Here is a 25,309-nt window from a genome sequence, read left to right as displayed (position 1 = left end):
ATTAGGAACACATCCCCACACTTCTTTTTCATGTAATTTTCTTTTAAACCAATGATAATCACTCATTAGGAGTAAAATTAAATTTTAATTCAATAGATTATTAGAAAAATATCTCTGGTCTCTTATTCAGAACAAAAAGAAATACACCCTTTTGAATACATTTTTATAATAATTGTTTTAGTTTAGATAATTAATAATACTATTTTGGTTTCTATGTAGAAGACTCCATATTATAAATAATTGTTTCTTTTGCTACAAGTATATATATCAATAACTATACGTGGAAACATGTTTTTCGTGAGGCGAACCAACCTGCGGATATTTTGGCTAAATATGGGATTAACCCTGTTACAGATGGAATGGTAGTTTTTTTAGTGTTTGTCCTAATTTCCTTAATTAGGAACGCTATTATGGCTGATGTATTGTCAACTCTTTTCCTACGTGAGTTTTAATAAATTTCTTTTGGGGTCTTAGCCCCTATTGGCCACAAAAAATATATTGAAAATTGTATACATATATTTGTTACTTTTAAATTACTTGTAAGGAAAAAATTAATAACCATTAGACACATTTCAATAATTCTGTGGCACTACTAATTGCTTACGGGACATATTTAACAATTAGTGCAATAAGTACAGATCAATATATAATTGTATACGTACATTCCATTACTCTTATATTAACTACTTTTACGGTATATTGGCATTTTAATAACCTCCTAATTATGACACTATTACTCACTTGTGTGAGATATACGAAGCTAATTATTAATGCTACAAATATAAATCGATCATTATATATAATCATATTTATTTACTTTTAACTAAAAATTAATCATATTTACACATGTGATTAATCATGTGTGATGGGTAGATGGTGGGTGGAAAAACCCACTGATATGTTTATCATTTGTCGTACAACAATGCATTGCTATATATATCATCGATCCTGGCCTGGCTTTGCAGCCAAAAGATATCTTCTAATTGAAGTGCTACTTTCACTCTCATTTCCACACACAAACTAACACAATGGACCAATTCTATGAAGAGGTTCAAGAGCCAGTGAGTCCTCATGGACATTATTTCAACAGTTCGGTGATATGTTCCTATGTTTTTGGCTTTCTTGAAATGGCAGTTCCAATTGATGACTCACAGACTATACCTTTGCTTGAAGATGTCTTCCTCCCCATCAACCCACGTTTCTCCTCTATTATGGTTCTTTCTCTCCTCCATGTTATACTACATTTACTCTTGCATTTAGTAATTAGTAGAAGTCCACCACAAAATCCAATTACGGCATAGTTATGTTTAGTCGCTCAAACTAGGATGTCTTTTTATTCCTCCAAATAAAAATTTATATTTTCTATTCTCTCAAATAAAAAAAACCACATAATGGGTGTAGTTCAACTGACAAACTTAATGCATGTTGAGTTTTGAAAAAGGACCTAAGTTTGACCCCACAAAATACTATACTCTTAGGAAAAAAGAATGAAGTTTTAAGTGTGACTAAGTTTCTACCAAAGATTAATCTTATAATTGGTTCAAATAATAAAATTTGAGATATTTTAGAATATAATTGGAGAACCTGAAACTCTAACACCAGTGATATTAAACAAAAAAAAATTAATTCTTCCATAAAAATTTGAAAGACTAAAAAATATAATTTTTTATTTAAGGACCTAAAAAATGATTTTTTTTTTTAATTTCAAGGACTAAAGATATAATTAAACTTTCAATTGTTTATAAGGTTAGTGAACTCATAAAAGCTTTGTGACATGAACTAAATTAGCAACTCTCACTTCAAATTTGAATTAATGTTCATCATTCTGACCTTTTGTTTTAATTGTTCAATTCAATGCTTGACCACAGATCAGAGACCAAGCTGGTAAAATGAGATGGAAAAGGGTGCAAGTGAATCCTGAAGAGCATGTAAAGGTTCCTAGATTTCCTGAATGCAATTCAGCAGAATTGTATGACCATTATTTTGATGAATATGTGACAAGGATTCTAAATGAACGGACACCTCAGAACAAGCCACTATGGGAAGTCCACCTTATTAAGTATCCAACAAGCAATGCTGCAGGCACAATAATTTTCAAATTTCATCATTCGCTTGGAGATGGTTATTCCCTCATGGGTGCCCTTCTTTCTTGCCTTCAAAGAACTGATGACCCTTCTCTTCCACTTACTTTTCCTTCAAGAGTATCATCAAATCCGCAGCATGCAAAGAAAACCATATTTAAGAAGTTACATTCAGTGATATCCTCCTTTTTTAGCTCCATGTTAGATTTTGGATCTAGCGTAATAAAGGCAAAAATGATTGAAGATGACAAAACACCCATAAGGTCTGGATATGAAGGAACTAAGCCTCAGCATTTCACCTTGTCAAACATATCATTATCTCTTGATCATATCAAAGCAATCAAGTCCAATCTTGGAGTGGTAAGATTACATCAAACTAGATATTAGTAATTATGAAGAAATAGTCTATATATTAATAATAAAAAGAGTTTTTATCCAATCAGAAATGGTTTTATATGTTTAGTCATATATAAATCAACCTCTTAATTATGTCATCCAATTAAGTAAGCTAGCTAGATTAATTAATTTTTTTCTTTTCTTTATTGTGACATGAATGCAGACAATAAATGATGTGATAACTGGGATAATTTTCTATGGGATTCGGTTGTACATGCAAGAGATTGACTACATGACAAGAAAAGCAAATTCCACAGCTTTGGTGGTGCTCAACACAAGGAATATTAGAGGGTACCAATCAGTGAAGGAGATGCAAAAACCAAAGGTCAAAGGTCTATGGGGGAATAAAATTTCTTTCTTACAAATACCAATTCCAAAGCTAGACCAACCCAAAATCTCCAACCCTCTTGAGTTTGTTTGGAATGCTCGTAAACAAATCAAGAGAAAGAAACATTCTTTCAGCGTTTATCTCATAGGTCTGCTTTTGGATTTGGAGATGAAATTAAGAGGCCCTGAGGTGTGTATACGTAGTTTAGGAGTTTTTTTAATGTGTTTTTAAGGTCTAGATTCATAAAATTATACTTTATGATGTTCCAGTATTTTTTAATTTATTTTAGTAGGTTTTATGAGAAAAATTATAATTAACACAACTTATCATATTATAAGTTGATATTTAATTAGTTGTTTTATTTAAATACTCTTAATGATAATGTATTTGTTTGTTTTAGATTTTTGATAAAATTAATTTTGTACCATTGGATGTGATTGAAATGTGTAAGTAAATCAAGGTGTGTGGAATTTATTTTAATAGTAAATTAAAGGGAGCCCCATATTTTGAGTATCTCACCCTTGTAACTTCTCTGCTTTATGTTGTTCAACTTCTCTAATTCATGGTTTGGTGTTTCAGGTTGCATCTAAAACCTTCTACAATACTCTGGGAAACTGTAGTGTTCTTATATCCAACATGTTTGGGCCATTAGAGCAAATGGCTTTAGCAAATCATCCTGTAAGAGGTGTTTATTTCGCCATGTCTGGTGGACCTCAGGTACTTACTGAATTATTTATTTATTTTTGGAAGTTTCGTTAAGCACTTATGACCTCAGGTATTTATTGCATGGCTCAGCTTTGGATAATTTGAGTTCTAAGGTTTCTAATAACATGCTTCTCTGTGTGGTTGCAGAATGTAAACGTAGCAATTATGAGCTATGTGGGAGAATTAAGAATCACCTTGAAAACTCTAAAGGGATTCATAGATGAACAGAAATTCAAGTTTTGCATTGAGAAAGCCTTTGATGAAATATTCAAAGATGCTATGGAGATCTATGAGATACCCAACAAAATTTAATTGGGACATATGCAAATACTGATCTGTGGTGGTGCAGTTTGTAACTTCGGAATATTCTACGAACACTGTTTATTTTTCCTTTTTGTTGAATGTCCATTGATCATATGAATTTTAATTGTATGCTTATATATATATGTTGATTGTAATTTCGCCCCGCAAATTTCAATATCATATTATATATGTTTGCTTATTTCGGTTTAAGGTTTAAATAAGATATTTAAAAAATTTTATTTGACATCAAACTAATTATCTCTCATCAAATCGATCTATGTAGGAGTAAAGTGATATTTCTAATTAACATTTCATGTCAAAATTGAACCAAATTGCAAATGATTGTTATTATGTGTTGTTAGGGTGAGTTTAATTTCCTCATTTTTATACCTTTTGTTAGTTTTATTGTGAGGCATATAATATTAAGTGAAATAAATGCAACTGTCGTTAAGATTATTCAAGATCTCCAATTAGCTAGATTGTGTTATTCACCTCCACTACACTCTTAAAAGAAGAAAACTTTCGTACTGAGTATTTCTAGCTAAGAATGGTATACCTTCAAGGATTTCTCCCACCCCAAACATTCTCCCTCCTACATGTTGATGCTATAGATGTTCCATTTCCTTGTGCTTTATTTTGTTCTTTTCTCTTTGTTTTCTTTTGTCATGTACAAAAAAACGAAATAGATAATAAGATACCGCATTTTTTTTTCTCTTAAGCTTGAGAGGGAATTGTGTAAAAAAAAAAAAATACACTGCATTTTCTTAAATTAATTTTTATGAATAACCATATTTTGGGTTAAGCTTGAGAGGAAACAAGGATGACAAAAGTTAGGGTTGGCTTAATGATAGAGGATTTGGAATAGTATACATAAAGTATTAAGTTCAAATTGCACTAAGACTATTGTACACAAAAAAGGATGACAAAAAAAAATCATATTCATGGATACTCACATGTAAAATCCGTCACGAATTGAGAACGGATATTAGATGGATACTACAAATAATTTAATGGAAGTTTACTCTAACGATCAAAGGGAATGAATGCCATACTATCCACGGATACTACTACTCACTAGTTAAAAATTACTCAAAAAATCTGACTTAATTATATGTAAATAAGTTATCCTAATTTTTCATACTTTCCTGTCTTCCCTTCTTTCTTAGACGTTCTTTCCACTCCACAGTCTTCACTCTGCCCTTTTATCCAACTTTCATTTGATGTTGATTCTTTGTAATTTCAAATTTAACACATAACTAATATACCAAAACCACTAAAATAAAAGGTTTAGCAACGAAATAATAAATTTATATTAATAAAGATGTGTAATTTATTCTCTATATTTATTCTTAGATCACTAGCAAATTGCAAACAATAAACAGCTTTATTAGCACCGTAAAACCATTCTTATTAGCACCGTAAAACCATTCTTGCTGCTTAATCACCCCCTCTATCATTTGTACATGATTTCTTTTTATTTAATATGTACAAGTAAGTTTTTTGAATACTGTAAAATGATAAATACATATCTACTATTTCTTCATGCTATCCAGACCTAATTCTTTTTCATAATAATAAACGAATATGATATAAAAGGCCAATTTCTAAGCACACACTCAAAAAAGACCCAACCATCAGGACCATGGTTCTAAATTATGGTCCGCGATCACAATTGCAGTGTGAATTTGAATCACACGAAATGCGCATTGGAGCCATGCACAACAAAATCTTAACAACCTTCTATTCTACCCATAAAAAAACAATGTTCATTCCACTTTTTTTTGTCAAAAAAGATAAAGATTCATAATTCAATCTTCTATTCTAACTTATAAGTTTCAATGGTCCAAGGGTATTGCCGTATGAGATGGTGGGATATCAAATCATAAAATGAATGAAAAGTTATGCTAACTTATAATTAAAAGATATACTAATAATTAAAATATTTGTATAATTCTTTCTACTTCCTGTGCAAAACATATAGTAATTTCACACCGTAACAGTCGTAATTCGCACTGCAATAATGACCACAACTGCTACCGCAATTTAGAACCATGATTGAGGACACAAAGTGTAATTACAGGCAACATTCAACATTCAACGGCTCTGGTTGTGAAGCAATCAATATAAACAACTTAAGATACAACGTCTCCACCTGAATAACTTCTAGTCTTCTATGATCATTTCTCCTCCTTAATTGCTAAGTTTTTTTTTATAGGCAAATAAGGATTACATTAAAATAGCAGTGGTTGCCATGAGAAGCCAGATAAGCCAAACAGAAAACATCATGACAGACCAAGCACTGTGCTGAGACATAACCAAACTGCTCTCCTATGAAACCAAACTCACATTTTTTGAACCAAAACTAGACCTCAATATTGTTAATGCTTGCATGAGAGTTGATGCAGTCATGAAAGACTCCATTATGTTCACACCTTGATGTCATGACGTGATACAATTTTCCACCCACCCAAAATATTCCAGCCCCATGAAGTCGATCCTAGATTCACTAGAAACCAACAGTTCAGTGATATGTTCCTATGTTTTTTGCTTTCTTGAAATCCATTTGATGATTCACAGATTATACATTTTCTTAAAGATGTCTTCCTCCTTATCAACCCACGTTTCTCCTCTTTAAAATTGAAAACATCAATCGATATGGTTTAAATATCAATCAATTTGAAATATAGGGAGTATTAACCCATAGGACTGAAAAAGTGGTGTAAGATGTTGTTACCGATACGTGTCACGAGCGAAATTAGTTTTTAATCCAATAGTGTAGGAACACCCATGATTGTCTCTAATCAGGAAATAAAATAGAGTATTTAACTTCTCTAACTTATTGGGTGGTGTTTCAGGCTGTAGTTAAAACCATCTACAACACTTTGGGTAACAGTAATTTTCTTATATCCAGCATATTTGGGCCTATGGAACACATGGCTTTGGGCATTTCTTGAATTATTTTTTATTTATTTTTGGGAGTTTCATTATCTTCTCTTTTCTACAACGTCACATATATGTAGCAATGAAGAATGCATCATAGGAACTTCCTTAATTGCTTGGATCATTCGAGTTTTATGTTTCTAACAACATTACATGCTTATCTGTGTGGTCCCAGGATGTAAACAATTATCAGCTATGTGGGAGTATTAAGAATCACCTTGAAAACTCGATCTAAAGGGATTCATAGATGAACAAAAATTCAAGTTTTGCGTTGAGAAAGCCTTTGATGTCAAATTCTAAGTTGCTATGGAGATCTCTGAGATACCCAAAAAAAATTAATTGGGACATTTGCAGAAACTAATCATATGTTTTTCTATATGGTTATAATTTGAATGTGTGGATGCAAATAACATGATATCAATCATTCCAGAAAGAGTCACTCATTCAAATTAAAATTATATAGCTGTTTTTGTAACTTAGTTTCAGAAAAATATGAATGTTCTTTAGGCAATGAAGATATATATAGAATTCCGATGGAACTATTTAAACGTCCTTTCTCGCTCCAAAAGCTTGCCACGTTACACTCATTTATTCTGGTGTGGAAATTTTCTATTTAAATGGACAAGTTTATTTTTTTTATTAAGTGTATACTGTGGATGAAATTTCGTTTTCTCCTTAGTATTTATGGAAAAATCAATCTATGTTTAGGACATCACATATCAATTGTTTGTCTCTCTTATCTTAATTACAGTTATGTAAGGGCGAGTCTAAATTCCTCTAACTGATAATTATATATACTTTTTTTTTGTTTTATTGTAAATTAATGTATATAACTTGTAGTAAATTAAATAGTTACCCACATTTTTTTAAATTACTTTTTATGAATTAATAACCATATTTCATTATTTTTTTAAGGCATAATCATATTTAATCTGCTTAAGCTTGGGAGACAATTGTGTTGATTGAAGTTTTAATAATTGAGAAACTTAATCCAACTTTTAATTATATTTAAGAGAATAATTGTATAATTAAACTTTTAAAAATGATCTTTAATTATAACGTTAAAATGTAGTTTTTATCCTTTTATTTTTTAAAATTTGGGATTTTAATTCCTTATTTTTTAATTGAGATATTTTGTTCTTCACATTTAAAAAAATATACAATTTTAGTCTCCTTATTTTTTTTAATTGTAACATTTCGTCCTCTATTTTTAAAAAAAAATTTATAATTTTAATCTCCTTGATCAATTTAAAACCTATTGACCGTGATATTAATTAAGACTTTTTTTAATTCTTTTAATAAATTAAGCTTGATAACAATTAAATAATTATAAAAAAAATATTTATCATGTACATAATAAAAAAAATTATCAATCAACATTTACAAAAGTGTATAGATCAACGTTTGAAATTGGACATAAAGATTAAAATTATTGATTTTTTTAAAAGTGAAAGACGAAACGTCTAATTTAAAAAATAGGAGATTAAAATTATAAACTTTTTAAAATTGGGAATAAATTGTCTCAATTAAAAAATAACAAGACTAAAAACATAAATTTGAAAAAATAAGAAGAAAAAATTTACATTTCAACCTAATTATAATTGCAACTACAACGCGAATATTCACCAAAAAAAACTACATCGCTAATGTTTCTGTGTCTTAATTTGTGCCGGCAATTGTGGCTATATAAACTATATTGTTGTCTGAAATTTTCTACAACGTTAAATGTCATGACAAAATGGCTACTGATATTAAGCCCTAAAATCATGACTGTGATATTTGTACCCATCCTCCAACTATATACACAAACAGATTGCAGTTGGAGTTGCCATCATAGTATGATCTCACTCAACTTTGAAATGAAACAGATCCCCGTAACAAATTCATTTATTTGCCATTAACACCAACTCTAAGATTGAGCCTCAAAAGTAGATATGTTATTTATTTGTTGTACCTAACAGTAGAATAAGGGAAAATGAATAAGAACAGAGTTGTTGTCTCCAAAAGAGTGATAGTACGTACAACCTCCCACCTTGCAATCAAAACCACACAAAAAATTAATTACCACTAATTATAATTCCTAAGAACTCCTGTGGGTGTCGTCAACATTAACTTTGATCCACTCACAAACGAATCTGAATTCGTGGTCCTTTGTATGCATATTTAATCTGCCACCTATTAATTGTTTAGTGCATGGTTTTTTTTTTTTTTTATATGGGAAATAGCCACGCGTCCATGAGCCTTTTTTTTATAAAAAAAAAAAAAAAAACTAATTCATTCTTCATTCTCCAAAGAACCATCCACTGTAACTCCAAAACGTAGCATACTTGCTGATCTCATGGTATATGTTGAATTGGCCGAGTCTTTGGAGATAAATAACTACAGAAAATACGTTATATAATCTAAATTACGGAGGTATATGTTTGATTGTCATGTTTCTGTCACAGAATGAGCATAAGCAATGTGCTCAAATCGAAAATAGGTATCCCGATGGTCCATCTTTTTCATGAACTTGAATGCGCCATTGTGTTTTCTAGATAGCCCTTCCAGTTTCATATGGATTTTAATTTACCTTCTAATTTAGAATCTATCAAAAAGCAAAAGAATCTACCTATTTTCAATGCACTCCAAGTTTCAATCGGTTGTGAACTCAAATCCGTAAGCATTGTAAGGATTTTCTGTATCAGATATTGTCCGCCTATGTGCTCAATGATCATGACTGTTTTGTATTTAGTAAAAGACATCTTAATGGACTAAAAGAAGTTGATGTTTGTAAACGATTATTGATCTCAACTCCTAAACGACGTGAGACATCGTAGCCATCAAACACAAACCATTACTAGAATACATATGAAATAACACTTCTCAATATAATAAACTAAAAGAAAGAAATTTTGAGATACTACAATATAAATAAGATTAAAATATATTTTCATCCTTTATTATAAAATTGAAAAAGTTTGATTTTCATCCCTACAAAATTTTTCATTTGTTTTTCATTCTCCTAAAATTTAAACATGTCAAATTTTACCCCCGAGCTGGGATCGATTATATCCAAACTCAAACATATGTATAAAATTATTGTCTCTTAAAGAGTGTACACATATCCTTGTCGCCCCTTCAAACGACAATAAACCTCCCTTTTCCTGTATCTTACTCACCACCTAATCCTCTCTTTAATTCCACAAAACCCATCTTCTCCATGTCTAGGGATGGGAATAGGTTAAATAGACTTTGCATAAATAGGCTTTGATCTGTTTTATAAAACTATAGCCTAAATCTGACTTATTACCTATCAAACGCTTTCTTTGGATCTGACTTGATCTTTTTAAAAATCTGATATGACCTATTAACCTATTTAAAAGCTTATTTTATATTTTATAACAGATGTTGAATTGGCTGAAACTTTGGAGATAATTTACAGCAAACATGTTCTATTTATCTTAATTGAGTGTGGAAATGGAAACAATGAAAAATAGGTACCTGACACGGGGTATATGATTGATTATGAAAATGTTTAATTCTGTCACAGGATGAGCATAAGCACACGTTCAAACTAAAAATAGGTAAACGATGGTCCATCTTTTACATCATCTTAAATGCACCATTGCGTTCTCTAGATAGCTTTTCCAGTTCCACATTGAGTTTTACCTTCTAATTTAGAATCTATCAAAAGCATTCCAAGTTTCAAACCATTGCTGGAATACATCAACTTTTAGAGTTACAGGTTAACAGAACACCACTATGGTACCAGATAGCGTCTCGTATCGGCCAACAAGACAAAATCAGCAACTTCTGTATTATACTCAGCTTCTAAAAGAAAAGTTCTCTGGCTCTACGTTAGAATAAACAATGCAGTCTCTACATTAGACGTGTAAAAAAAATATTGTTTATATGAAATAACACTGCTCAAAGAATTAAAAGAGAGAGAGAGAGAGAGAGAGAGAGAGAGAGAGAGAGAGAGAGAGAGAGAGAGAGAGAACTTACAGAATAATTGAAGTCTTTTGAAATAAGGTGTAATGCCATACAATTTAAAATTTTGATGTGGTGTCATGTGACCGGGGGGCACTTAGTTCATACAGAAATTCAGCTCAGACCCATGAACATAAAATGGAAACAAGGTAAATCTGGAAATTTATGCCGAGTTTATTGATCAAATTGGAACAACTGCAGAGTTACCTGACCATAGTTCTGATTCTGAATACTATATAAATTCCCATCTCAACAACCAGAAATTTATTAGTCACAGAGGGTGTTCTGGTTCATATTTAAATTCAACTGACCTAAGAAATAGAAATGAGAACAATCTGCAAAATAAACGCAGAACTGACTGATAAAACAAAAATTTCTTGACCATAGTTCTTGAACACTACATAAATATTCTCATCTCGGCAATCAATAATTTAAGCTGAAGGATATACAAACTTTCAAATAGACACAGCAAATCAGCAAGGCAATGCCTCCCATTCAAGGGTTTCACCAGCAAACATGGGAACAATGTCTCCAAATGGAAACGACAAATAATCAGGTACTTTCCAAGGAGCTTTCCTCAGTCTAATCTTTAACTTGTTTCTGGGGAGGCCATAGAAGTCAGGTCCGTTAAAGCTTGTAAAAGCCTCTAGCTTATCAAGTGCACCAGCCTGAAATTGCACCAATTTCATACAACAAATTAAGATTAACAAGGATATATCATCACATACTCACATAAGCATAAGCATATTATCGTACTATGAAGCACACATGAGAAATGCATATGAAAATTACAGATTTGCCAACACGGGATGCATTATCAGATATCATCACCTCTAACCCCAATGTACAGTATTACTTGTTTTGCAAACCATTTGGAAATAATATTTTTGTTTCCAATCACAAATTTTAAATACTAATTAATCTTAGAAACTCTGCATATTATTCCAATTGAATGAGATAAACCCCCTCTTCTGAAACCAACTAAATGCACATTAGTGAAATGAAGGCATAAATACAATGACATATTATATTATAAATATTATAATATAAGTGTTACCTCTTCAAAAACTTTGGCATATAGAGATAGAGCGACCGGTGAGTTGTATATGCCAGCACATCCACAGGAACATTCCTTATTACGCCTATCATGTGGAGCACTATCAGTTCCAAGGAAAAATCGTTTACTTCCACTAGTGACAGCCGAAACAATAGCCTGTCCTAAATAAGAAACAAACAAAACGAACCCAAGGTAAGATGACCAAGACCTGTACAGTTTGGTAACAATTGTCAACATGATGATCATTGTCCCTACTTAGTGGCATTTCCTCAACCTAAATAAGGAATTACTACAATGTAAAGTCTGAAACTCTTCAATGGTACCGTGTAGTGTGTACTACACTCTGCAGCAAAATTAAAATTTATAAAAGTATAACGATGTTTCTTCAAAGACCATTTAATGCACTGCAAAACGTATTTATCTTTCCTATGCAAATCAAATCGATCAGGAATCTAACTAATTTACTGAAGATCAAAACAAAGAAAATTATAAAATTCATATGATTTAAATCATTTCGTCAATTTTTTCAATTTTGGAGGAATCATTATTTCAAATTGTAAACTAAAAAGTTTGATATAACACCTGAAAGATGTTAAAATTTATCATTAGATTGTACAGGAAGGAAACAAAGTTACATACTATGGATCTCTCTTTTGAGCACTGGAAGACAGTAATTGTGAGGCTGTAAGCCACTTTGGAACAAAGCATTACGATTCAGAAGAAGATGCTGTGGTGTAACAGTTGCTGCTACATAACCTTACAAATGTACAAATCATGAGAATAATTTTAAGATTAAATAGTACAATACAATGACAAATTAGATCTTCCAAGTAATTTGTTATGTTACCTTCTTTGCAAGACTCTACAAATTTAACAGCATCTGCGGTAGTAATATGCTCCATCACAACCTTCAGCTGTGGAAGTCTTTGAACTAAAGGCTCTAAAATTGTTTCAATGAAGACTTTTTCTCGGTCAAAAATATCAATGTTTGAATTTGTAACCTCTCCGTGAACCTGTCATGCATAGTGATTCGCAGATAAGAGAGTATAATGTAAACTTCTAAGTTTTACATATTAAATAAAGGACAAACATAAAGAAGGAAACATGCCACAAGCTCATAGTTCAGTGTTGAAGTATAAGTAGATGCTTTCAAAGTGGACATGCTCCAAAATTGGTGCCGTATGTAGTAATTACATTCTATTCAATGACATAAAATAATTCATGAAAAATGTGACTTACCATAACTTATTTGAATTAAGAAGGCAAGCATGGAAGCATAAAGAATTAAATACATTCTTATGCAGCAATATAAGAACATTTAACATAGACACACACACATACACACACAACAATGGGGTGGTGAGAGAGAATGTAAAGAAATAAAACAAAAACCACAAATAAAAATTTTAAAAAAAATTACCAATAATGGTAAATTTTTCTCAGCCATTTCCTCGAGAACAGAAAAACAATTTCCAAAAATATCTGTAACACCATCTTGGGAGTTTGTTGTAGCACCAGCAGGATACAACTTCACACCATAAACAAGTCCACTTTTTTCTGTCAATGCAAGTAGCATAATCAAGTAGTGTACTATAACTAATAGGGGGTGGGGGAACAAAGCCAGATGAGCATGGAGGGTGTAATCTAATCAAATGATAAATGAGCATTCACTTTCATGGTCTCCTGGCCCATGGGAAAGACATTTGTTACAGGATCAAACACTATAGGCAATTACATTGCAACAAATACAAGGCTGATCAATAGGAGGTAAAAAAGAAGATACAGAAACTTCATTTTAACCAGATTCAGAACAAAACTTACATATATAAAAATATAGACACACAAATTAAACTTACTGATACAGTTAAAACTTTATTTTCTCTTCATATTTCATAGGTATTTTTTTTTAAATTAGTGTACCCCACTGATTAGACTCACTTGCAAGTTTAATCTCATCAGGAGTAGTCATGTCAGTGAGGTAAAGTGTCATGAGAGGATTGAAGTTGCTATCTTTAGGTATTGCTTTCAAAATGGACTCTCGATAAGCAACAGCAGCGGACGTGGTAGTGATGGGTGGTTTCAAATTTGGCATCACTATGGCCCTTCCAAATTGTTTTGCACTGTGAGAGCAATAGTTATGAATCAGAACTCTTGTAAATTTCAGTAGGAATGCAATTAACAAAATAAATGCCAAACTATACAAAGATGCAGTGTGCAGGCCTTTCTCACATTGACCCCACAAAAGATTAGAAAATACTAGAATATCAACAATAACAATAATCTTATCCCATTATACGAAGTAGACTACATGGATCACATATATTAACATACACATTTATGCTACTCCCACTTTTTTTCTCGTCTTTTTAAAGCCCAAAATTCACTAATCACTACCATATTAGCTTGTCATACAGTACCACGATAAAACTTGTCCTTGAGCTTTATGGTCTCAAATAACACTCGACGTATTTCTCCACTTTAACCATCCAGCTTGTGTATCTTGTGTGTGAAACCACCATTAATTTTGCTATCATTTTGTAATATTGAACCTGGATACTTAAACCTAGAAACTTGTGATATGATATTTTCACTACTTTTTACATTATTTTCTTCTTATTTCTTACTAAAATTGCAATGCTTAACTCCTAAAATAGGAGAGTAACACTGAGTGTTTTTCTTTATTTATTTATTTGCATGCAAAATGACCTGTGAGGGAGAACTGCTTGAAGAAGGGAACCATCACGGAGGTGAAGATGCCAATCATCAGGTTGTGTAATAGTGAGCTCCATCTTTATGCTGATCAACCTTTTTTCTATTAGAACCTTAATATACCTATAACAGAATGGTAACAAAACAAAATAAGCACTGGCAGAATCAGTGTGAGACAGCGCAAGAGATTACTTTAAAACCTTCAGGTTGGTTTTCTCAATTTCCTTAATTATATTACTTTTTTGGACAATACAAACCAAAGCACCTCAAACAAATTCGGATTAGTTCAGTTCAGGTTATCAAATTCCCTTCAACAATGCTTGAAAGGGAAATTCAATGTAATGGTAGACACACACACACACTCCTTAAACACTATTTCAGGCCAAGAATCTGGTTTCAGCTACACGTGAAATGAAAAGCCCAAAGGCAAATTGCAATGCGAAATGCTCAACCGCAACATCGAAACGTCAGAACTACACTAAGTGCATGTTTGGTTTTTAAGTGAAAAAGCACTTTTGAGGAAAAAGTACTTTGCTTTTACCAAAGGATCAAGACTCTTACTTATGCTTTCATTTTACTTTTCATCCGTTAGATTTGAATTAGAACGTGCTTACAACATTTTTAACTTTAATCCAAACATGCACTAATTGGATGGAAGGAGATAGGGACCTGAACGTAGGGCGTCAAAAGAGAGAGCTGCATGGCCTAACCGAATTGGATGCCGGCGGCGACGGTCGAACTGAGAGCGATTGGAAGACGGCGAATGGAGGTCGATCCGGCGGTCGACGTCGACGACTAACGCAGTGAGTTTGGAAAAAAAAAATTTCGATAAGAAGTTTGGGATATATTATGGGGTTGAAAGATGAAATTCCTATGTTCGCGCATCCAGCACTTAAAGGTGAAAAGGCGAAAATATCTCTCTATCCTTTTAAAAATATTTGCAAATATTTTGAAGTCTTTTACGTATCAAGTTGATTTTTAAGTCTTTTAGGTATCAAGTTAATTTTTAAGTTTTTTACGTATCAAGTTGATCCACAAGCTTCTTACGGATTAACTTGATTCGTAAGTTGATTTTTAAGACTTACGGATTAACTTGATCCGTAAAAGACTTACCGATCAACTTCATCCATGAGTCTTAAAAATTAAAAATCAACTTGCGGATCAACTTGATCCGGGAGAAAGAAGGCAAGAATAATTTTATCATTTTTAAAGAATGTTGGGTGCACCTAGTAACACTACTGTAATGAAGTGGGCTTTTCAAGGGAGCAATTATTGGCACTACAGGAAGGATGTGAAACGGAGTGGGATATGTTATGGGCTTACAAAAGGGGGGGTGTGAAATGGAAACGCCTTAAGTACTAAACATTTAAAAAAATTTGCATAAACGAACAAGTTAGAGAATCTTTCATTTCCACGTACCGATCGGACTGATAGCGCCGTTTAGAACCGTCATAGTTGCTTTCTTCCTCATTTTCCGATTCCGCAATGCAAAGGGTGTCCCAAACCTCCAAAATCTGGAGGACCGTAGCCTCCAAAGCTAGAATAAACGTGTTTTCCATCAACGACCCTTTTGCTTCGCGCTCCTTCTCTGCGGTTCCCGTCGTGGCAGCAACCACCAGAAAATTGCATCAACCGGAGATTCCGAGCAGTTTCCAGAAATGGGGTTCGGTTGGATTCTTCAGAACGTCGAAATTCGCCTCTGGGTTCAACCCTCTGCAACGGAAGCCTTTGGATTTGGGCCGGATATGGTCCACGGCGGAGGATTTGGGCCGTAACAGGGCCCGGGTGCTGTCGCTGTACCGGCAAATACTGCGGGGCCTGAACTCGCCGGAGTTGCGGCTGGGCTTCGCGGCGAGGCTGGCGAAGAAGGCGGAGGCGCGGGCAATGTTCTGGGTGGGTTCTGATGAACGCTCGTTGCACAACATTGCGGATCTCATTGATGCTGCAGAGTACTCTCTCTCCTTTCTCAGAAAAGGACAACTCCCTCCTCGTTACATCAACTGATCAACGTTGTTTTCCATCAACGACCCTTCTCAGAAAATTAACAAACCTTATTACCTTAAGGATTTTGTTAGCAAGTAGTGGAGCAAGCAAGGGCTGTCCTGGCAGGAGGTAGTGCGCCAAGGATCCCTCTGTCGGCTGAGCAGTACAATTCCGTTGGGATTGCTTTTCACTTTTTGTAATTTTGCTTTTTGTTTTTTCCTCCAAGGCAATATGCCAAAGCACCATTAGCGAAGTGTTAGCAGAAAAGCTTGTATATAGCAAACAATGTACTCAAATGGAAGCAAGCAATATAATCAGAATTTCCTCTCCTTTAATCCCCCTTTTCTGGAGGTACCTAGACCTCGAAAGCTAGGATCTTATGAGCAGAAATCCTGCTCATAACACTCTCCCGTCTAACTATTCTAAAAACTGTGGTGATAGGTTGATTTTTTAACTCATGGGAGAAACTCAATTTATTTTACTTTTTAATTTCTTATTGAGTGCTTATGGATGAAGAAATTTATCCTAGTAGACCTGTAGTATTGGTTTGCATTAGGAGAAGAGTAAGTGTAGGCTCAACATGCTTTTTTATTTCTCTTTGCCACTTGCTTTTGTTCAACTTGTTTCGGTTTTTGGAGAATGAAAAAAAATTGAAGATAAGTTGGATATAAGCTCTAGGAAGATGGAAAAGGAAAGACCAAATGAAAAACTGGGCAGTTAGTTGATCAATTGGAAATTCTGTGTGGTTAGTATGATACAGGCAAAATAATATAGCAGTATGATGATGATGATGATCTTTGTAGTAGCAATTGAGTTGTTCTACTTGGATGTAGGCCTTTAGGATTTTCATTTGAACCTGCTTTTAATTTGGTTGTTCTTCTAATGTATTATTTTATTCATAAATATTTCTGGTTTTGTATTTTTAAATATATGGTTTGACTGGTTTTATTTCAGTATCACATAGGAAGAGGTCATATTGGAGCAACAATGAAAGCTAAACTTTATCACTTGCTGGAGCATAGAGCTTCAGAATGGTATTCATTTTGATCAATATTGATACTATGAATTTGTGCTATTCTAGATTTTATGTTCTCAGTTTTCTTTCTTTATCCTTGGCAGCCGATATTTTGTCATTCCTTTATGGAGGGGAAGTGGATACACGACAATGTTTATTCAAGGTTTGACAAAAATTACTCTCTTATTTATTTGTAAAAAATCAATAATTGTTTTGAATCCACCTGAATGCTAATTTGTATTTGAGCATTTGTATTTGGGAAGACCAAAAGAGAAATATTTTTTCTCTCATTTTATATGGGTATTATTATGATATTATCTATTACTTGGTTGGGAGTATATGAGAGAACTTGAAAGTTAGGGACTTTTTCCTTCCTGATATTAATATCTGCAGACTGTGGTCAAAGATATTGTAATGTGTCCACTTATATTCATGGACTCTATTGTTATCCGCTAAGCAAATAAGGATATCCTAATTGGCAATTAGCAAGTTCAAAGGGTTAGCTTGTACAGTACACTGCAAATAACAACCATTAAAAATCAACCAAAAGTGAAAGCATTAATAAACATACACAATCATATTCGGTGACTATTTTGATCCTTTTGTGAGAAAGAGAAGACCTAGCTGGACATGCAATTTCACAAAATCTTGTCTAGTAGCTAATTCATGTATTTCCCGAGCCTGGAGAAAGAGATGCAGTTTAAGTTACTTATATAACAAGATGTTAATAATTTGCCACTAGGTCCTGGACAGTTTATGGATTCATATAAACTACTGTTGACACCCTTTGAATATACCTTACCTATCAAGAAATCAAATTCCAATCTCTCCCTGCACATGGCTAAGGACATGCTTCCTCTTAACAAATTTTCTACTTACAAAAACTGAAATATTATTAAAAAAACATGTAAAAAATGATTTATTTATTCCAACTGTTTTCGTTTTCAACACTTCCATCGTAGTCTCACAATATGTATTCGTTCTTTTCTTGCAGTCCAGACACAACACATGGTTTTTACAGGTCTTGAAGATTACAAGGCCAGGGGAACACAAGCAGCTCCTTACTTTACTGTGTCCTTTTACACAGAATTTGCAGAGAGCAAGGACTTGGTACTGATCCGTGGGGATGTCGTATTTACCAGCAAGCTTACTGACTCAGAGGCAAAATGGCTTTTGGAAGCTGCTCAGTCTTTTTATTTGAATGATGCTAGGTACAAACTGGTTGAGAGGTTCAACAGACAAACACATGATTTTGAGTTCAAAGATGTCTTGCAAGTATTGGACATGCCTATTTTGTAACCTTTTTTTTAATTGGACAACTGCTAAACTAAACATCAGTAAGGCAAGAGTGGAAGGGTTGGTTTGATAAAAGGATGAAGTTGCAAATGAAGGAAAGGAAGAAGAGTAACAGGGAATGTCACCGGGTGTCAGGAAAGGATTCATCATTTGTAATCATATTCTTTTCGTATAAGGAAGGGGGGCTTGGACTGAGCTTCCTATTATATTGTAGTCTTGGATCCAGTCTTTGTTTTTTCTTTCATGCTGATTCAATTAATAGATATTTGACTGAATTTTTATTTCAAAATATCTATATAATGCTGCAAACAAACAAGTAAAAGAAAATCCGAGTTTGGTCTTTTTTTTTTAAGATTACATATATCTTATATGGAAGACAATTTTATTTAAGTCAATAGATCCCCTTCCTGGACCTGTGTGTATATGTGTGATCCCTTCCCTCTCTCACGAATCTTATTACCAAATAATTAAACAATAACTTTATCTTTGGGTCATCACCAAATAATTATACAATAACTTTAAGTATAAACTGCAAAATGTTTGAACTTGAACTTCTATGTGTAAGGTTCAAACATGCTTGTCCTAGAGGCTATAGATAATATGGTAGGGCATTATCATTACCGTAAAACTTTTTCTTGGGTAGTGTCCAATAGTTGTTTGAGGTCAATGAGTAATAGCTTTGCCTTGTTATTCAATTTTTCGGGCAATTGACTGCACATAGGATTCAAATCCTGCCTTATTGCCTGTCTGTTTAAACTTGAGGTGTTATTGTAGCTTTCTTAGCATGTGTTTGTGATATGTAATTTCTATTTTCTAGTAACTAGTAATGAGTAGTATTATTGATATGTAGTTATTCCAAATATTGGTACGGTTCCATTGAGGTGGACAATTTGAAACTAAATGATTGAACAAATGTCAAGGCATCACATGGGTACAGGATGTTAGATCTCCTTATTCACTATATCCTCTTGTAAGTTTCTTTGTTCTTTTCGTTTTTGTTCCTTTTTATCAGCCTGGAAACAGAGCAGATAATTAGCTTGACTCCATTTATGAAAATTCATGTTACTATTTTCCTTTACTTTGTCAACTCAATTGTTTATTGTTGCTTACCTCCTCGATTTTACTTTGAGAAATTCAAGTCTCTTCCTTTTTTGTGTGAGTGAATTTGTGTAGAATTTATTTATCTCATTTTATCTTCTGTTATGTAAGTGAGTGTGTTTGTGAGTTTAATTTTGTATATCCAATTCTCAATAGAAGACGAAATCTCCTCCATACCAAAAAACACTTGGGCATGACAAAATAAATTTTTTTTTCAATTAATTAATAGAAAATTTCCACACCAAAACAAATGAGTGTAACATGGCAAGTTTTTGAAGAGGAACGGCATCATGAATAGTTCCACCGGATTTCTATATCTTCATTGCCTTAAAGAACAATATTCATATTTTTGTAAAACTAAGATACAATAATTAATCAGCTATATGGTTTTAATTTGAAATAATGTACGTGTGACTCTTTCTGGAATGATTGATATTCTGTTATTTGCCCATGCAATGCATATGATCAAGATCTGCATATATGCCCCAATTAATTTTTGTTGGGTGTCTCAGAGATCTCCATAGCAGCTTTGAACATGACATCATAGGCTTTCTCTATGCAAAACTTGAATTTCTGTTCATCAACGAATCCCTTTAGTGTTCTCAAGGTGATTCTTATTACTTTCACATAGCTCATAATTGTTATGTCTACATTCTGCAACCACACACACAAACATGTTATTTTTATTTTGTATAACACATAAACATGCTAGAATATGTGAATGAAACTCTCAAAAATAAATAAATAATTTATAATAAAAAAATCAATAAATGTATACCTCAGGTCCACCAGTCATGGTGAAATACAGACCACTTATTGGATGATTTGCCAAAGTCATTTGTTCCATTGGCCCAAAAAGGTTGGATATAACAACACTAGAGTTTCGCAGAGTCTTGTAGATGATTTTAGCAACAGCCTAGATAAACACCGACACAAGTCAAAGAAGTTGAATAGAATAAGGCAGAGAAATTACATACTAAAAAGGGTTATTATATTTTCCATGGCTCCATGCAATATGGGTTACATATTAAAAAAAAAGTGATTTTGATGTAAAATAGTTTAGTAATTATTTTTTAGAGATTCAAAAAAGTAATTTATGGTTGTTTATAATTATATAATAACTTTTTTAAAAAAAGTGGTTGAATTTATAAGGAATTATTTAAAATATTTTCTGATTTAATCAGAATATTTAGATTCTCTTTCATTTTTCATTACTTGGAAAAATTAAAACAAATGTATGAAAAAAAAAATTTATTAAAATAAGTGATTTTTTACTAACAAAAAAAATTGTAACAGATGAGTCCTAATTTACTACTAAAATCAATTTCGTACTTTGCATGTAACACAAGTTTCCATATAAAACTTTTTGTTAAAATCAATTTAATTACACATCTCAATCATGTACCATGGTTCAAAATCTAAAACAAACAAAAAAATATGTTAGCATTAAGAGTATATTTAGGGGAATAAACTTAATTATATAATAACTAATGCTAAAAAAAGATAAAAGTTATTAAAATAAGATTAAAAAAATTATCTTGTCAAAAAAAGTCTTAAAAAATTATAAGAATGTCCTAAACTATTTTTCTAAATTTAAACACCTCCTAATAAGTTACATATACACACCTCAGGGCCTCTTATTTTCATCTCCAAATCCAAGAGCAGACCTATGAGATAAACACTGAAAGAACGTCTCTTCTTCTTGATTTGTTTACGAGCATTCCAAATAAACTCAAGAGGGTTGGAGATTTTGGATTGGCCTAGCTTTGGAATTGGTACTTGTAAGAAAGAAATTTTATTCCCCCAAAGACCTTTGACTTTTGATTTTTGCATCTCCTTCACTGATTGGTACCCTCTAACATTTCTTGTGTTAAGCATTACCACACATGTGGAATTTGCTTTTCTAGCCATGCGGTCAATCTCTTGCATGTACAATCGAATCCCATAGAAAATCAAGCCAGTAATCACATCATTTATTGTCTGCATTCATATAAAAAAAATATAAAAGTTAATTAATCTAGCTCGTTAATTGAATGGTATTATTAAGAGTTTAATTTCTATACAGTGTGACATTAAACATAATTAATCAATCAGAAATCACAATAAACATCACTTTAAAAGTAATTTTTTTAAAAAGTCAATAACTTTATTATACACCATAATTTATAATTAAATAATAATGTAAAAGTATTATATATATATATATATATATATATATATATATATATATATATATATATATATATATATATATATATATCCAGCTTCGTCTAATCTTACCACTCCAAGCTTGGACTTGATTGCTTTGATATTGTCAATATATAAAGATATGTGTGACAAGGTGAAAGGCATAGACACAGTTCCTTCATATCCAGACCTTAAGGGTGTTTTGTCATCTACAATCATTCTTGTCTTTATTAAGCTAGATCCAAAATCTGACATGGAGTTAAAAAAGGAGGATATAAATGAAGGTAACTTCTTAAACATGCTTTTCTTTGCTTGCTGTGAATTTGATGATGTTCTTGAAGGAAAAGTTAGTGGAAGAGAAGGATCATCACTTCTTTGAAGACAAGAAAGAAGAGCACCCATGAGAGAATAACCATCTCCAAGCGCATGATGAAGCTTGAAAATTAATGTGCCTGCAGCATTGCTTGTTGGATAATTAATAATATGGATTTCCCATAGTGGTTTGTTTTGAGGTGTCCGTTCAGTTAGAATCCTTGTCACGTAGTCACCAAAATATTGGTCATATAATTCAGGTGAATTGCATTCAGGAAATTTGGGAACCTTTACATGCTCTTCAGGCTTCACTTGTACCCTTTTCCATTTCATTCTACCATCTTGGTCTCTCACCTGTGGTCATGAACAATTGAAAATTAAAACAAACGGTAAATATGATGAACATTATTAATTCAATATTATATAATTTGAAGTGATCGAGTGCTACTGATGATTTATTTCATATCACTAAGTCTTTAGAGTTGACTAGCCTTATAATTAAATAACTAAATTTGGTAGTTGGCTTGTGTTGGTAATAAGAGGATGAGAGGAACATTATAAAAAAAAAAGGATGAGAGGAATAAAGATCATATATAGGCATAGGCCAATAAAAGCAATATTTCCTAGGAGATATCATATTGATTGATTAAGATGATAAACGATTACAATAATCTTAATCTTATTTATAGAATTTATTGGACTAACCATGTCTAACTAATTTTGTTAAGAAACTAACTAATCATATATTCTAATAATTTGACCTAATAAGTTATTGGTTTAAGTGATATTAAATTTGATTTTCTTAATAAAGATTTTAAGTTTGAGTTTTGTGAATAAAAAAACGTGATCAAAGCATATGAAAGAGAGAAAGAAGTCAAGAATAATAGATGTAATAAAGATTAATCATCGATAAAATCAGTATATAAATACTTTGTACCAATGACATAATAAAAAAAATACTAAACTCAAGTGTATATAGTAAAAGCATATGGAAGAGAGAAAGAACCATAATAGAAGAGAAACGTGGGTTGATAGGGAGGAAGACATCTTTAAGCAAAGGTATAGTCTGTGAGTCATCAATTGGAACTGCCATCTCAAGAAAGCCAAAAACATAGGAACATATCACCGAACTGTTGAAATATTGTCCAGGAGGACTCACTGGCTCTTGAACCTCTTCATAGAATTGTTGGTCCATTGTGCTATTTTGTGTATGAAAAAAGGGAGTGAAAGTAGAACTTCAAATATTAGAAAATAATATTTGGCTGCAAAGCAAAGCCAAGATCCATGGTATATATAACAGAACATTGTTGCTTGTATAAGAAGAACTGTAGAACTACCTGAGCATTGTTTGAGACATTAATTAATGCTGGTGGCACATGTCTTATTTTCACATTGAAGATGAAAAGTATATGGTTTGGAGTTTGAATTAAAGTTCCGGCCAATAATTGGTGAGAAACTAGCCAAGAATAGAAACGTACCTCCAAAAACAATCTTTCATTATTATTATTATTATTATTATTATTATTATTATTATATCTCCAATTAATGTATCGTCTGAAAAGTCAAAATGTTGAATCATGCGCAAGTAACAAGTGTCATTTGGAAACAATTGTTTGTGGTATGTATGGATAAACTTTAACTTCAAAATAAATTTATGAAAATTTCAAATTTAGAAAGTCTAAAAAAAATTGCCCGTCTGTAATTCTGTATACGTTATTTAATTTTAAAAATAATTTAAAATACATATATAAGAATTTTAAGGAAACAATTAAAAAAAATAGTGTCGTGTTTTCTTATTGAAGTAATTTAAAACCACCTTAAAACCTATATCATAAAAAAAATATTTTTAAGTTTATTCAAATGTACACTTAATATAAAAAAAAAAAAAACTTTAAAATGGTTGATGATAAGGCGAGTTGTTTAGCTAACTATTTTTATTGCAATGTTTCTATTTATTGTACGTATTTTTATAGTACACAATTTTTAGTTAATTATTAATAACTCTTTAAACTAAAACAATTATTCTAATGTAGACTCCAGGGCTTACGAATGAAGTGGAAACTCACGAGGCATGTGCTGGTGATCGGCACAGCCAACCACACCTTATGACCTTAATGCTACAGAAACAGAAAACAGAGATTTACCACAAAAAAAAAATTAATTTAATTATTAATTTTATTTGTATATTTTTTATACTTTAAAATTATAAAAAAAATTACTGTGAGCACGTAGATTAATTAATACAAAGTTATTTGAGTTTAACTTGTTGTCTCCGGCCATATTCAGATTCTCTAAAAAAAATTCTGACAGTTACTCAATTGTAAAAAATCTTTAATTTAGAAAGAAAATTCTGACAATTTAATTAACAACTACAATAATTTTTTTTATAGACATCTGTATCTTTCATTAGATGCAAGTTGTTCAAGATGAAGATTATTAAGAATGATAAAGTTTTCTCTAAAGACTACGAATTAAACTAAAATAACTATATAATAATTAATTTATACACTTAATAATATTTTTTGTGGTTTTAAAGTATAAAAAATGAACTAAAATTAATTAAAATAAATGTTTTAAAATAAGTGGCATAATCTAGACCATCAAATTAATCTAATGATGTAAAATGAGGGAATGTCAGCTTGACTAAATCCATGCCCTAATGCTACATATATAACACTTTATAAAAAAAATATTTAAAATAAATACGTAATTACAATATATTAATTTTCTACCTATATAATAAACTAAAATAAGTTATATTTAAAATTAAAAGTTAGCCATTTAAAATTTAGAAAATAATTTTAGTTATGATATATATTTTTAAAAGATATTATTTTCAATTTATGATAAATTACTAAACATTATAATCTTTTGAAATATTTCTATTTCTTAACATTATAATTTCTTTAACAAATTTTTTAATTAGA

The 25,309-nt window shown here is 31.9% G+C and overlaps 4 protein-coding genes across 5 annotated transcripts; 2 read left to right on the top strand and 2 right to left on the bottom strand.

Moving 5' to 3' along the window:
- The first annotated feature begins 963 nt into the window (after positions 1-963).
- Positions 964-4,062, top strand: LOC100804927 (O-acyltransferase WSD1). The gene is made up of 5 exons (XM_003527381.4): positions 964-1,214; positions 1,869-2,441; positions 2,641-2,994; positions 3,385-3,522; positions 3,658-4,062. Exons 1-5 carry the CDS (start codon positions 1,029-1,031, stop codon positions 3,820-3,822), a joined length of 1,416 nt encoding a protein of 471 aa, XP_003527429.1. The 5' UTR covers positions 964-1,028; the 3' UTR covers positions 3,823-4,062.
- Positions 4,063-10,879: 6,817 nt separating this feature from the next.
- LOC100804389 (dihydroorotase, mitochondrial) lies at positions 10,880-15,374 on the bottom strand. The gene is made up of 8 exons (XM_006582254.4): positions 15,161-15,374; positions 14,489-14,614; positions 13,721-13,902; positions 13,203-13,339; positions 12,630-12,795; positions 12,422-12,538; positions 11,783-11,943; positions 10,880-11,393 (listed from the first exon to the last, which is right to left on the bottom strand). Exons 2-8 carry the CDS (start codon positions 14,569-14,571, stop codon positions 11,199-11,201), a joined length of 1,041 nt encoding a protein of 346 aa, XP_006582317.1. The 5' UTR covers positions 14,572-14,614; positions 15,161-15,374; the 3' UTR covers positions 10,880-11,198.
- Positions 15,375-15,824: 450 nt separating this feature from the next.
- On the top strand, positions 15,825-19,060 carry LOC102668029 (uncharacterized). The gene is made up of 4 exons (XM_014776803.3): positions 15,825-16,246; positions 17,429-17,508; positions 17,594-17,652; positions 18,484-19,060. The coding sequence occupies exons 1-4, from the start codon at positions 15,977-15,979 to the stop codon at positions 18,786-18,788; spliced, it is 714 nt and encodes a 237-aa protein (XP_014632289.1). The 5' UTR covers positions 15,825-15,976; the 3' UTR covers positions 18,789-19,060.
- A 1,098-nt stretch (positions 19,061-20,158) lies between these two features.
- On the bottom strand, positions 20,159-23,663 carry LOC100804395 (O-acyltransferase WSD1). 2 transcript variants are annotated; one of them, XM_006582252.4, is made up of 6 exons: positions 23,389-23,661; positions 22,442-22,736; positions 22,164-22,318; positions 21,510-21,863; positions 20,662-20,799; positions 20,159-20,537 (listed from the first exon to the last, which is right to left on the bottom strand). In XM_006582252.4, the coding sequence occupies exons 1-6, from the start codon at positions 23,575-23,577 to the stop codon at positions 20,373-20,375; spliced, it is 1,296 nt and encodes a 431-aa protein (XP_006582315.2). In that variant the 5' UTR covers positions 23,578-23,661; the 3' UTR covers positions 20,159-20,372. The 2 variants fall into 2 exon arrangements, with proteins under 2 accessions (XP_006582315.2, XP_040872654.1); XM_041016720.1 differs by having other exon boundaries at positions 22,164-22,736; positions 23,389-23,663.
- Positions 23,664-25,309: the final 1,646 nt, after the last annotated feature.

This window comes from Glycine max, chromosome 6 (assembly GCF_000004515.6).
Source record: "Glycine max cultivar Williams 82 chromosome 6, Glycine_max_v4.0, whole genome shotgun sequence".
NCBI lineage: Eukaryota > Viridiplantae > Streptophyta > Magnoliopsida > Fabales > Fabaceae > Glycine > Glycine max.
Note: the sequence above shows the minus strand (reverse complement) of the source record. Positions and strands in the feature narration are given on the sequence as shown.

Coding starts and splice junctions, on each gene's coding strand:
- LOC100804927 (XM_003527381.4), top strand. CDS start 1,029: ATGGACCAATTCTATGAAGAGGTTCAAGAGCCAGTGAGTCCTCATGGA. Junction 2,995..3,384: donor TGAAATTAAGAGGCCCTGAG/GTGTGTATACGT, acceptor TTGGTGTTTCAG/GTTGCATCTAAAACCTTCTA. Junction 3,523..3,657: donor CCATGTCTGGTGGACCTCAG/GTACTTACTGAA, acceptor GTGTGGTTGCAG/AATGTAAACGTAGCAATTAT.
- LOC100804389 (XM_006582254.4), bottom strand. CDS start 14,571: ATGGAGCTCACTATTACACAACCTGATGATTGGCATCTTCACCTCCGT. Junction 12,539..12,629: donor TGTAGAGTCTTGCAAAGAAG/GTAACATAACAA, acceptor TACATTTGTAAG/GTTATGTAGCAGCAACTGTT. Junction 11,944..12,421: donor GCTCAAAAGAGAGATCCATA/GTATGTAACTTT, acceptor TTTCTTATTTAG/GACAGGCTATTGTTTCGGCT.
- LOC102668029 (XM_014776803.3), top strand. CDS start 15,977: ATGCAAAGGGTGTCCCAAACCTCCAAAATCTGGAGGACCGTAGCCTCC. Junction 16,247..17,428: donor TGGGCCGGATATGGTCCACG/GCGGAGGATTTG, acceptor GTTTTATTTCAG/TATCACATAGGAAGAGGTCA. Junction 17,653..18,483: donor CACGACAATGTTTATTCAAG/GTTTGACAAAAA, acceptor CTTTTCTTGCAG/TCCAGACACAACACATGGTT.
- LOC100804395 (XM_041016720.1), bottom strand. CDS start 23,577: ATGGACCAACAATTCTATGAAGAGGTTCAAGAGCCAGTGAGTCCTCCT. Junction 22,737..23,388: donor CACGTTTCTCTTCTATTATG/GTTCTTTCTCTC, acceptor TCATGACCACAG/GTGAGAGACCAAGATGGTAG. Junction 20,538..20,661: donor CCATGACTGGTGGACCTGAG/GTATACATTTAT, acceptor GTGTGGTTGCAG/AATGTAGACATAACAATTAT.